Raw genomic sequence first — 13052 nt, 5'->3', positions numbered from 1 at the left:
TTCCCGACTTTTGACGATTTGGGTTTATCCGATAAAACTTTTTGGCTTTGTTTTGAGATGAAGAGAAGGAATGAATTGATGGGTCGGTGGAGATAAATGTGGTGGTGGGGTGATTGGAGGGTTTGGATTAGAGAGAAAACAGTGGTGGCTGTTTTCCTTTTTTAGTTCTTAATTCGGAAAGAAGAAAATTGAGTCAAAAAAGAAGGGCGCGAGCTAAAAATTGGCTGGGTTTTTCATTTTTAGCGGGCTTAAATTGGGCCCTCTGGCAATAGAAGATAGCAATTGGCCCAAAACGCAATCAATTATGTAGCGCTATTCATCCAAACGCAATTGTAAGTTGGCCTAGTGTAAAATTTTGATAGCGCTCGATAAGTAAACGCTATCCCAATAAAAGCATAGCGTTTTTTTATAACTGCTATTAAATAAACGCTATCTTATTGCATTTTTGTAGTAGTGCACTGTCTTTCTCTCAATGTGTTGGACTTTGAAAATTGGATCTATTAAGTTTAAGTTTGAAAGATTTGTATTTTTTTTATTTGAAAATGGTTTCTCATAGGATATTTAGTAGTTTTAATGAGAGTTGCTGTGTAACCATACTTTTTCAGTATTAATTGTACTATTTTATGATTTTTTACGTTGCAAGAATAAGTTCTGACCATAGTCTATTTTTTAGAAATTCATACACGCACGATTAGTTGATTACTACTTTCTATGAACGATTAAGGCTCATAATAGCATCACAATTGTAGGATCCTACGGTATTGGAAGGAAGTTATGTAATGAAACTTAAGATATTTCGGCATATTGATTTCTGAGTTTCTTTATTTTGTTTTCGACTTATTATTGGACTTGTGTTTTTGAGTTTCCCCATTTTGTTGTGATGGCTACTACACCGCACAGTTCGGTGGGGGTGTTAACTGTTCTTAGAGGGAGAGTTTCAATGGATAATCGTATTGGTGGTGTTAGTTCAGTGAAGATGTTTGATGAGAGGAATGGAGTTTTTCGTCACAGTGGACAGTTTAGATGTGTGGCCGGTGGTTTGCACAATCAAAGACCATTAATACTGAGTAGTTGAGAATGCTCCCAGGCACCCACGTCAGCCCCCCTTTTTTCTCTTAGTAGGACACCTCAGCTTTTCCAAGAATTCAGCATAAAAAAAGTAAATACATGCTCTTTTTTGCAGATTTCAATTGTTTGTACCTCAAAATAGATAAAAACTAAAACCCCTCTTTCCATACTCTCATAACACCCCCAGCTCTGCCAAAAAAAAAAATCATCTTTTCAAATCGTCTCTCTTATTTTGTGTCATCCCTTCAAGCTCTTCACACAAAAAAAAAAAATGCAATATTTTGTGTCATGAAACACTGCTGAAGAAAAATGGAGACCAGCCTAGAAGGGATGACAAAGAACCAAAAGAGGAGGGAATTGTGAGAGAATTTCATTGATCTCATCTCCTAAGTTTGAAAAGGGAATTATGAGAGAATTTCATTGATCTTATCTCCTAAGTTTGCTCGATTGCAGAAAATTGAATTAGTCTCTATGATAAGGTGGAAACAAATCACAATCTCAAGATCATTAGACGCCTCTCTAAACTTAGAAACCCATCCAATACCATTCATGAATAATACACCTGATTCTGCCTCTCGAAACTTAGAAACCCACCCAATATCATTCATGAATAATTCTGATTCTGAGCCTTATTCCTATTTTGTTTACACCCCGTGTCAAATACTTCAACTTTCTAACCCTTCTCAACAATGAGGCTGTTTCAATTATTGAAGATGCTGCATTTGTTCATGCGGAACCATCTCAAGATGATAATAAAGGTCCTCCACGGGTTGATTCCGAAGCTAAAGTGACTAAGACAATTATCAAGGAAGGTCGTGGCGAGAACCCATCCAAGTATTCCACATCCTTTTGTAAGTATATTATCTTTATTTCGAATTCGGCCAAGTAACTGTATCTTTTATCTTTTATCACTTATTATCTTTTATCACTTCCCCATTTCTTCAATGAAGTAACTTTTCATGCTGTTTGCTTTGTTATGTGGTTTTTATATTGATTTCACCAGTACCAAAATGACCAAATGGCCAAATGCGTTTTTTCTATTAACATTTGATTCAATCATGTACGTTTAAATATTTGAGCAAGTTTATTTTTTTTGTAGTTCAATTTGTGGTAATGATAATTGAATTTGTGCCTAAGACCATTTTGGCATCACTGGTCCTTGGATTATTCTATAGGTTTATTTTGTGAACTGATTGATCTATTTCAGCTTATTAAACAATTAGACTTATAACTTGAGTAGAACACCTAAAAGAAAGTCAAGTACTTATCCCAACACTGGAGTACACCAAGTTTTACTACGACAAGATTACCTAAGTGGTTCTGCAATCATCTCTCTGTTGAAAAGTGTGTGAATCACAATACTTACTTTCAGTTGGGAATGTTTTTATTTTTATAGTTGCACTTGATTATATTAAAGTGCTGCCTTTTGTGTTATGTGCTTTTTAGTTTTCCGCTTTACAAGTCTCTCGGAGGAGGTTGTCCTGTCCTTTTCATTACTGTTTTAGTAAGGACAACTTTTTTTTCTGCATTAACCAAGAAAAACATAAGAGAATTGTAAAAAAATAGATGAAAGAGTAGGACATGATTATTTCTTGACTTTGATTGTTTCTTGACTTCTTCTACCTGCTTTGCAAGATGTCTTTGCGCTATTTATGTAAAATGGTTACTGATTCTACTCTTATGTTTGACCCATATGCAAACTTTTAGTTGGAGATTTGCATGGTGACCTTGCACAAGTGTGGTCTGCTCTTGAGATGGCTGGCGTTTTGAGTTCAGATGGTGAAGATTTATGGACTGGTGGAGAAACGGTATGCCCTCTTATATTATAAGGATTATGTTTGCATGTGCTATGTGTAGTATCATATATATCATATACTAATACATAAATCTTCATCTCCTATTCATGCCCTCTGTCATTCAACCCAAGTCTTCTCTAGATTTCTCAAGGTTGAATTTTTATCTCTTATTTTCCCTATTATTTTTTTTACTTACTAAATGAAACTTCTTTTCTAGCTTTTGAGTTGTATTTAGGCTTAGGAATCCAAGTAATAATATAACTTGGAAACCATTTCTAACTTGAACAGCTCTCCTATATAAATAATTAATAGTATTGTCATTGATTAAAGTATTGTCATCTGTTGGTATTAGACAAGATATTGTTACGTATAGTATCTTGATTAATGTTTATTGTCATGTTGGGAGAGTAGATTACGGTTTTTTGATACTTGGCGTTGTTTTAAAACTTGGGCTAGAGCCAGATGGTGTTACTTTTAGTACTTTACTTCTCGGGTTTTTTTTACAAGGTAAAGTAGAAGAAGCTGTGAGTTTGTTTTAGAAAATCGTTGGGTATGGTTTTACACGGGACAAAGTTACTTATGGTGTTATGATAAATGGGATTTGTAAAACTATGAATGTTGATACTGCACTTAAGGTTATGAGTACAATGGAAAAGGAGGATTGTATTAAGCCTAATTTGAAAATTTATAATATGATTCTTGACCGTCTTTGTAAAGAGAATAGAATTGATGATGCACTTAACCTGTTTAAAGTTATGGTTGATGACAAAAAAATCTAACACACTCTTCTAAATAAAAAGGGTTTCTCTGTTTTTCAAGTTTGATTATAACAATAATAGGTTGGTGGAAAGAGGGTATGAGTTTGTTCATATGGTAATACTACTCTTCTAAATAAGAAGGGTTTCTCTATTTTTCAAGTTTGATTATAACAATAATAGGTTGGTGGAAAGAGGGTATGAGTTTGTTCAGATGGTAATACTACTCTTCTAAATAAGAAGGGTTTCTCTGTTTTTCAAGTTTGATTATAACAATAATAATATAAAAAAATGGAATTATCGATTGACTATCATGAACTAGCTACATCTGATTATATTTAGTAAAGAGAGAATGCAAAGGTGAGCTAATACTTACTGGAATGGCTCCGGTACACGGGCATTCTTCAAAAAAAAAATTTAGTCAAAGAAACCGAATAACAATGAATAAGATTGCTCTGTTTCTCTTCATTTGTTCACTCTTTGCTTTTTTCTTGGTTTATTCCGACCACATCAACTTTGTAAGTCTTCTTTCTTTGAATTCTTTCACTACTTTATTTTAAACATAATCTTAGTGCAACTTTTTGTAGTTCACTCATGGTTTATTGTCTGATTGTGTAACGCCCATATTTAAAATATATAATTATTTATTAATTAATTAATTTAATTATTTATTTAAAAGTCGCTGGATTGGATTTAGGATATGCGGGCCTGATTTCTTGGCCCGAGTCTGTATTGGGCTTGGGTTTCAAACCCAAGTATATAATCATATTGTTCTAGAGAATAGGGTTTTGAGAGAATAAAATAATAAAAATGGAGGCGGCTGGTTTGCTCGAGCGTTGGAGCGCGACGTCTCGGACTATGATGAATTCGTAGGAGTTGTTAATACAGGTGAGTAGTTTAGCTTTTCTATTATTTTATGTCTATACAAAGATAACTGTATTGTATAAGATTTCCGCTCTTGTTTCCTTCTCATTCCCGGTTGTTATTCTGCGTATTGTCGTAGGGTTAAAACTTGGAGTATTGTTAAAACCTATTGTATATTGGTTGTTGTTCTTAATTACCAAGTTTTATTGAACTGTTGGAACTGAGGTCGTTAATGGCGCGTGAGCCCTCGCGCCCAAACAAAACAGTGGTCCAATATATGATTTGGAAGTGTTTGTATTTCATTTTTCGGTTATACTCTTGTTGTGTTGATTGTATTACTGATTGGAGGTAGTGGGTGATGTCGGGGTTGTTGATAGCTTTGAACAGCGTCAATGGAGGTCGAGTTGTTTCCTTAAGTGGTGAATGATGTTGGAATCGAGTTGGTTAGTATAGTATAGTATAGTGTGGGTTTTGGTTAGGGATCAAAACCCAACTGTTTTGAAGGGTGTTAATGGTGCTGTCGAAGCTCCCAAATGGTTCGTTAATGGCGGCGACCAAAAATCGCCCAGTTTAAATTAAACTTTGTTGTTTGGGTTTTGTTGTTGTGTTTTTGAATGGATTGTTGGTTGCTGAGGTTTGAGTGATTGCTGGATTGGGTGGGGGCTGTCGGAGGTGGTAGAAGCCATTAATGGCGGACGGTCCAGATCTACTTTGGAGGAGAAGCTGCTGGCGCTGGAGGTGAGGAATCGAGTTGGAGCTTTCATTAAAGCTATAGGGTTTTTGTTCATGAACAAAACCGCTGGAATGAGGAAGTGAGATGGTGGTGGCCGGGATTCTAGCCGGTGGTGGCTGGTGAGGTGGAGAAGACGACCTGGTGGTCTCTCTGGGGCTTGGGCCTTAAGTGATTGTTGGGCCAGATTCATTTCTATTTTCTGTTTTGGGCCGATATTAATCTTTTGAGTTTGGGCCGATCCTAATCTTTTAAGTTGGGCCGGTTCTATTTTTGGATGGGGCCAGTTCTAGTTTTTGGTATACATGGGCTGGTTTTCTTTTATTTTGTGGGCTGGGTCATTTTGGTTTTAAGTGGATCTGTTCCCTTTAGACATTTCTAGTTGGGCTAAATCTATTGTTGGGTCGGTCTCTGGTTTGGCTTTGATGTTGGATCAGGCTAACATTATTTAAATCTTTGGTTGAGTCATAGGCTTGGCTGGTTGGGTCCGAACCATGACCTTAGCCCTAAGCCCATGAACCATGTACCTTTGACCTTAGCCATGAACCATGGCTATGACCCTGAACCTGTTGAACATGGAAACGACAGTTTGACTTTGACAATGACGTGTTGACTTTGATTTTGACTTTGACTTTGACCGTTGACTGTGGAATGTTGTTTTTTTTTTCAGTTTTTTACATATTTAAGAATATGGACAAATGTAGTAATAAAATATTGTCGAGATTGTATAAATTTGGTTGTCATTACCTAGGAATGATTTGACGTTGATATTGTGTATATTTTGACACGTGACGAGATAGAAACTTTAGGAGATATAATATTCCTAAAACGCTATAAAAAGGTATGCGATACGTTTGAAGCAATTGTGACATTATATATATATATAAAGGTATGCGATACGTTTGAAGCAATTGTGACATTATATAATATCTTGGGATATTAAATGCAATAGTTTTGGAGGAATAAATGTATAGACACTCCATTATTTTATCTGTGAGATGCTAGTAGAGTATTTGTGGATATTTCCCACGGGAGTGTAGCGTAGTGCAATAATATATTGGCACGTGAAAGAATGAAAGTGGTTACGAGATATAATTGAAATATTTCTAAATATTGTGGCTTAGTGCAATAAGATATTTGACCTGCACGTGATATAGTGGAATTATTATGAGTCATAAATGTATGACACCTGAATAAATTACGTAACGAAAATCCTAGAACCTAGCTACCATAACTCATGTGATTTGCCCTGTGTGGGCGTGTGCAATTTGATTGGCTATTATATAGGGTGTATATATAAGATGTTGATTGACCCATGTGTTGGGCAATCATAGCCGAATGGTGGCTTGATTATTCCGTTCGCAAAATTAGAACGAGACGCGCGATATTTTATGCCGAATAGTGGCAGTACTTACATAATGGCTTTCGTGTGAAGGTTACCTGGTGTGCGGCATCCCGCTCAGGGTAGTTACGCACGGAGTGGTTCATTATGTAAGGGGAGGGATGTGGATGTACATGTTCGGCGTTGGGAAGCAATTGTGGTAGCCAGGAAAACTAGGTAAGACATAGATACGACATGATTTTAGGGACACACAAAGAAAGCTTTAATTAATATAATTATGGTAATATGTTGGTTAATAATATATCTTTAGATAGATGATTGTATATGGTTTTGGAGAAGGGTGAGTCAAACTAATTACTGGTGCAGGGAAGACCCACTCTGTAATTGAGCATGAAATGCGGTAAGTATAGAATATGTTCGGCTGGTTATTAATTTAGTTAGAACCTAAGGCGCCTCGTGGAGGAACTAAATGCCTTTTAATATGCGTATGGTTTGTTGTGTGGTTAGTGGGAAGTTAAGGCGCCTCAGTGGAGGAACTACCTGCCTTACTTATTGTAGTTAAAAATGTCGTATTAGTTGTTAGAAGTTAAGGCGCCTCGGTGGAGGAACTAACTGCTTTGTGGATTGTGTAAGTATATGTTGTATTTTAGGGCTACTCACACCAGCATTGTTTATAATGCTGACCCGATTTGCATGTTTGCTTATCGGGTGTGTTCATCAAATGAACATAGTTGATAAGTCTTGACATGTTTAGTGTTGAAGAAGGTTGGTTGCTGCTTGTGGGTTGCATTAGCGGGTCGCTTTTCAAGATAGGTTTTGTTTTCCCTTGAGGTGATATAGATTTTCAGTCTAGACAATGTTTTTGTATTTTCATTTGTAATTTTAAATAAAGAGTTATTGAAAAGAGATTGGTAACCTAGACTTATTTGTAAATTTTTGTAATGAAGATGACTTTTGTTTAAGTTAAAATTTTTATTGGTTTTTAATTATCCGCATATTTAAACTGTTTATGGGTTTTTGGAAGTGGAGAGTGCTTCACACCTCGAAGATCGAAGAGTCGAGAACTAATATTATTTTTCCGAATTCTGTCGAAATTCGGGGTGTGACAGTTTGGTATCAGAGCATTTGGTACTAGCTAGTACTAGCTAGGTATTGTTTGGTGTTCATGAAGGGCAGGGGCTTCATATTCGTGCAGTGGATGGAATCTTCCATGTCCTGCGTAAGCTTCTTTTCATTCAATTCTTTCTCTCAAGTCTTCCTTATCCTTATGTTAGTCTCTATTGCAAACAAGAAACTTATGTTTTATTCCGTTCTTTAGGTGCATTTGAAGATCCAGATATCATTCATGTTGATGATTCTGTGGATCCCGTGAGGGATTTAGAGGTTATTACTGAAGAGCTGCGGATGAAGGTATTTGGGATGCTCTTTTAGTTTAACTCGATTTATTGCGTTGTGAAACATGCTTCAAATTACTTGGTGATCAGAAATTGCTCATTGCATATAGCAAATGTAACTAGCAAATGATAATTGCCAGTCTTCTTTTTATATTGTAGGATATTGAATTTATGGAGAAGAAGGTGGAGGATCTCGAAAATAGCATGAAAAGGAGCAATGACAAGCATTTGAAGTTAGAGCATGAGTGTTGCGAGAAGGTTCTGAGTCTCGCTCTCTGGATATTTTTGCATTTTTATTTGCATGTGATATTCTGTTGAATGTGTTATCTCCCTTACGCTCAGTTTACCATTCATTTGAACTTCTGCTTAGTGTTTTGAATTTCTTATATCGTTTTGTTCTATCCCTGCTGATGGAAACACGTTGTGTTTTACTTCGAAGGGAGCAACTCTCTCAGTTGTTCCGAATTTGGATGGGAAACCAAGAATTAAGATTCCATATCAAACGAGCCAAATTTTCCGACGTGTTAAGACTTTGTGGCAGTGTAGACCTTAACCTTTTTTTTTCCTGTTAGAACATTTTTCACTTATCAAAAAAAAAAAAAAATCACTTGAGCATGGGGTTGGAACTTGGAAGGATTAACGGTAGAAAGAAGAAATAAGTAATTTAGCGATACTGGAACGCTTTTTAGGAGTCAAACTCCTATCCCAATTTTGTAGTGTTTCATGTCTGTGGTATATTAGTCAAATATACGTTGAAGAACGTATCTCTTTAAGCACCATTAGAAGCATTTTGTATACAATCATACATCGTAGAGTCGGGTCTGCAGGTTGTAGTGCCGGCTATTTCCTTTCCTATTTTCTGAATATAATATCCACTTGAAGTTATGGATAAGATACATTGATCCTGGACTTGGATCTTTTTAACAGGATATGCACAATGAAAATCTGGAGGAAACGATCCCATATCCTTGCAAAGTTTCTGAATCAGTTTATTCAGTCCAACAAATAGCTAATGAGTACAATATGGAGCAAACCAATGCTTATTCTGTTGAAGATGATAGTTCTGTTTAGGAAACAAATTGTCTTTCTCTCTGTAGATATCCACTTCGGAAGTGAATGAGACTGGTTTGGAATGCTTCAAAGGTCCATCCACAAGAGAAGAGTTTAATCTACTTATAGAAAAGATTGAGGGTCAACACTGGACCCAAAATAATAACCTAATCGGGCGATGGCAAAGGATCGAATCTATCGACATTGACATCTTAGAATGTTTATTAGAAAATTCTCCAATAAAGCATCTTGATCCCGAACCAAAGATGCATTAACTTGATTCTATAAGTGGACTTTGTATGCCTAAACGAGACCGCAAATCTTGAGGGGTCGGCTAATCATCCCGAGTCATTAGATTTGACTTTTACGGTGACAAGCCCGATTCATGTTAAGGAGCTCCGTGATTCTTGATGTGGATTCTTGTCTATCCTTTGAAGAATTTGTTGGCTCACACGCAAAGAAAAGAACCCAAACCTATAGCGTATGTCTTGCTAAGGGGACGACACGCTCAGCCCATTGCATATACCGTTTCTCTCTCGATGACACGTAGATATGGTCTGTCTCTGTTGTTCTTGATGGAATACTATACATATACTACTATTGAAGTAAATATTTAATTTAATTGTATTTCCTATTATCTGGACGAGGTCAAAAAGGATGATAGAGTGATGTTGGGAGGGTGCACTTACAATTCGTTAATTCACGGGGTCTGTAGGATTGGTCGGTGGAAAGAGGGTATGAGTTTGTTTGATGAAATGTTGGGTATGAGAGTCCCGCCGGATGTGGTAACCCTATTTTAATTTATTTTCTTTGCAAAGACGGCGGGGATGATGAGGCGTTAGAGCTGTTTGAATTGATGTCTCAAAGAGGGGATGAACATGATGTTTTCATATATACGTCTTTGATTCATTGTCTGTGTATCACTAATCAACGGAGATTAGCAAATGATTTGTTCAATGATATGATTAGTAGAGGAATCTCAGCAGATTTGCGATTGTAAAATATATTAATAGATGTTGTGTGCAGAGAAAGTATGGAAGATCCCATTGACTTATTCAAGCTGATGGTACATAAAAATGTGGTACCTAACACAGTCACATATAATACGCTGATGGATAGGTATTGCTTGCGAGATAAAGTTGAAGACGCGCTAAAAGTTTTCAACTCGATGGTGGTTAGAGGTTGCGAACTTGATGCTTATAGCTATAACATCTTGCTAAATGGTTATTGCAGGGCTAAGAGGATAGACGAGGCCGTACGATTTTTAGGGAAAATGAATTGCAAGAAGTCAATACTTGACACTTTTACCTACAACATCCTTATAGGTGGACTGTGCAAAGTTAAGAGAGTTCTTCTTGCAAGAAATCTTTTCAAAGATATGCGATTTCAAGGGGAGAACCCAGATATCTTCACGTATAATATAATCATAAACTTTTCTATTTTATATTTTTCATCTATCCCTTTATCTATTGACAGTTTGCGTTTAATCTGGCATGAGTGAGGTCACCATCCTTTTTAATTTCATAATTTTTAACAACCTCTCTCTTGGCTCAGTAAATAACAGAAAGGAATAGATATAAATAAGGGAATCAAATAAATTGAACAAGATCTTATAACATCATCTACTCAAGTCACATCTAAGAAGGGTGAGTATCGGGCCTTTGGAGATCGCTACGGGTGGTGCTAGATTGCAAAGGAAACAGGAAATTACTCCTATTCCATCAGGAAAGAATAGAAGGGGCATTAGTCGTGGGGCATTGGAGATCGCTTCTGGTGTGAGATCACAGAGGGGAAAGCAGGAAGTGACGCCAATTCAACCGGTGAAGAACCGACGTGGTATTAATCTTGGCCCATCAGAGATCATTGCTGGTACTAGATCTCAGCAGAGAGGAAACCAAGAGTTGACTCCAATACAATCCACTCAGAACAGTTGGCGGCAGTCATGCTTCTATAAGTTGCAAGAAGTTGATGAAGGAAACATTTTGAAAGAAAAAGGGGGTAGGAGTCTGAGTCTAAGCCCACAATAGCGTCTAGCCCAATCGAAGATACAAGTGTCCAAACAAAGATTTATGACAACTGGATCTAATAAAACTCTGAAGAAAGATGATCGAGTTCTTTTTTGTGTTCAAGCAAAGAATCTTTTCAAAGAGGGGGAACAATCATCTTTTAGTAAAAAGCCAATTAAAAGTGGGAGGGTTGTAGCAAGTCAAGAAAATATCAAATTCCTACTCAGTGTTCTGGAAATCAGGCGCAGAATGATTGTAAGAAGATGTCATTGCCTGGAAATGACAAGTGTGATAAGAAGCGTTCTTCGGTTGGAAAGACATGTCTGTTTCTGCCTAAGACTGGGTGCAATACTGAAAATCAGGTGGATACATCTACTGAAGCATTGACGTAGTTTGACACACAATAACCCCCATCCGGGTATGAATGGTGCTGATGTTCTTCCAAATATTAGAACTATTCAAAACAGATATGAGAGTCCACGAGATTCTGGACCTGCAAAGAAAGTGGCCGAGTTAGTGGGAAACAAGTCATATTTTGGTGAAGATGAAAGGGCCATGGAGACCTCGGTTTGCCAGACGTTGAATTTTGATGATGAAAAAGATAAATAGGATAACAAGGTATGATAATCTCTTTGATGAATTTTTTCCTATTTTGTTTTTCATTTTTTTAATGTATAATCTATGATGTTAATTTGGTATGACTAAGAATATGGGGGTAAGCTCTTTTGCTTCCCCAGTGATCTGTTTGAAATATCCACTGCCTTCAACTTCTCTGTATCTACTATAGGCATAAATAAAAAGTCTCTTCTTATGTTTTCAGTTTTAAACGTTTTTAACGAAGCTTTACTCGGTAATGAAATTAGTGTATAACAAAGTTTAAGCATTACAACATTGATTTCCTCTTTATTGATTGGTTGCATTAACATTGGATCATCAAAATGGTAAACAAAAGATAGATACAGTGCTGATATCCAGATGCAGCAGAATAGACCGAGAAGGCACTCTATGTTTGGTGACCTATTCATGAGACACCCACTTTTGGACTGTTGTTCCTTGACATATAATTTAGTTCATCAAACAAGGCCTGTTGACTCTGTTCCTGATTTTTATGGTCACTTAGATTCTAGATTTTGCAGTGTGGGTCAGTTGTGACTCATTTATTGGTACAGTCTGCAGCCAATATCTTTTGATAATTGGATCCTTACATAGAGATCCTGGATTTTTTATTATTCCTCTTTGGTAGTTGTGTGGTATCTACCAGATTGTATTTCCTTTTGTTTCTGTTATAGGATTTGCTTTTGTCTATATGGATGATGAGCGAGATGCCGAGGATGCAATTCGAGGACTTGACAGGGCGGAATTTCGAAGACAAAGCCGGCAGGTTCGTGTTGAGTGGACAAAGGTATGTATGACAAGTCAAATCAAGCCATCTGACGTGGGTTTGAATCAGGACACAATAATACGTACATGGAGAAGTTCCAATCAAGGGATTAATGGAACGAAACGCAATGGGAACCTCCAGTACCCACCTACAATGAAATATCTTCACTTGCCTAAGTGTGATACCATCTCTGTAAGCCTTGAAGTTCTGATCAAGTCGACATTGAAAAGAGTCCAGATTCGAGTAGTGTGGTAGAAAGAAAAGTTTTCTGGGAGACACAACAAGAAGTTCTCCATGTAAGTTTCATGTCTTCTATACAGAACATTCGTTCACGGTTCATTACTATATATATAATGGGCACATTGCCCATGGTCTAGGACCAGGAATTTAATAAGGCGACATGACTGACTCCTATTCTACTTGGTGATACTTCTTACAAGAGACCTTAAGTAGGACTAATTCTCTGGAGTCTAGGATCAGGAAAGCCACCAAAGAAGCACTCAAGATAACAAAATTAGCTTGAACAATCTGCATTTGACAGAGACCGATGGCACAGGGATGCCGCAAATGTTTGACGAGCGACATTTCTGACGGTCTTTGTAAAGCCGGTTACAATAGTGCCATTTGCAAGTCCAAATGGAGAAGCTCACCAGATATTTCCATTGG

At 37.0% G+C, this 13052-nt stretch overlaps 1 protein-coding gene across 5 annotated transcripts; it reads left to right on the top strand.

The window, feature by feature from the left end:
• The first annotated feature begins 39 nt into the window (after window positions 1–39).
• On the top strand, window positions 40–9052 carry LOC147492074 (obg-like ATPase 1). 5 transcript variants are annotated; one of them, XM_086568916.1, is made up of 6 exons: window positions 40–1919; window positions 2776–2876; window positions 7665–7774; window positions 7874–7965; window positions 8109–8207; window positions 8877–9043. In XM_086568916.1, exons 4-6 carry the CDS (start codon window positions 7960–7962, stop codon window positions 9018–9020), a joined length of 249 nt encoding a protein of 82 aa, XP_086425042.1. In that variant the 5' UTR covers window positions 40–1919; window positions 2776–2876; window positions 7665–7774; window positions 7874–7959; the 3' UTR covers window positions 9021–9043. The 5 variants fall into 5 exon arrangements, with proteins under 5 accessions (XP_086425042.1, XP_086425040.1, XP_086425041.1 ...); XM_086568914.1 differs by lacking the exon at window positions 7665–7774 and having other exon boundaries at window positions 8877–9052; XM_086568918.1 differs by lacking the exons at window positions 40–1919; window positions 2776–2876 and adding an exon at window positions 4051–4507.
• The last annotated feature ends 4000 nt before the right edge of the window (window positions 9053–13052 follow it).

The sequence above is a fragment of the Coptis chinensis genome, chromosome 6, assembly GCF_015680905.1.
Source record: "Coptis chinensis isolate HL-2020 chromosome 6, ASM1568090v1, whole genome shotgun sequence".
NCBI lineage: Eukaryota > Viridiplantae > Streptophyta > Magnoliopsida > Ranunculales > Ranunculaceae > Coptis > Coptis chinensis.
The sequence above is the reverse complement of the archived record's forward strand: the minus strand, read 5'-3'. Positions and strand labels throughout refer to the sequence as shown.

What these genes read in the sequence shown, in the direction of transcription:
- LOC147492074 (XM_086568914.1), top strand. An exon ending in CTGAAGAGCTGCGGATGAAG is followed by an intron (nt 7,966 to 8,108) that starts GTATTTGGGATG and finishes TTTATATTGTAG; the next exon opens with GATATTGAATTTATGGAGAA. An exon ending in AGCATGAGTGTTGCGAGAAG is followed by an intron (nt 8,208 to 8,876) that starts GTTCTGAGTCTC and finishes TCTTTTTAACAG; the next exon opens with GATATGCACAATGAAAATCT.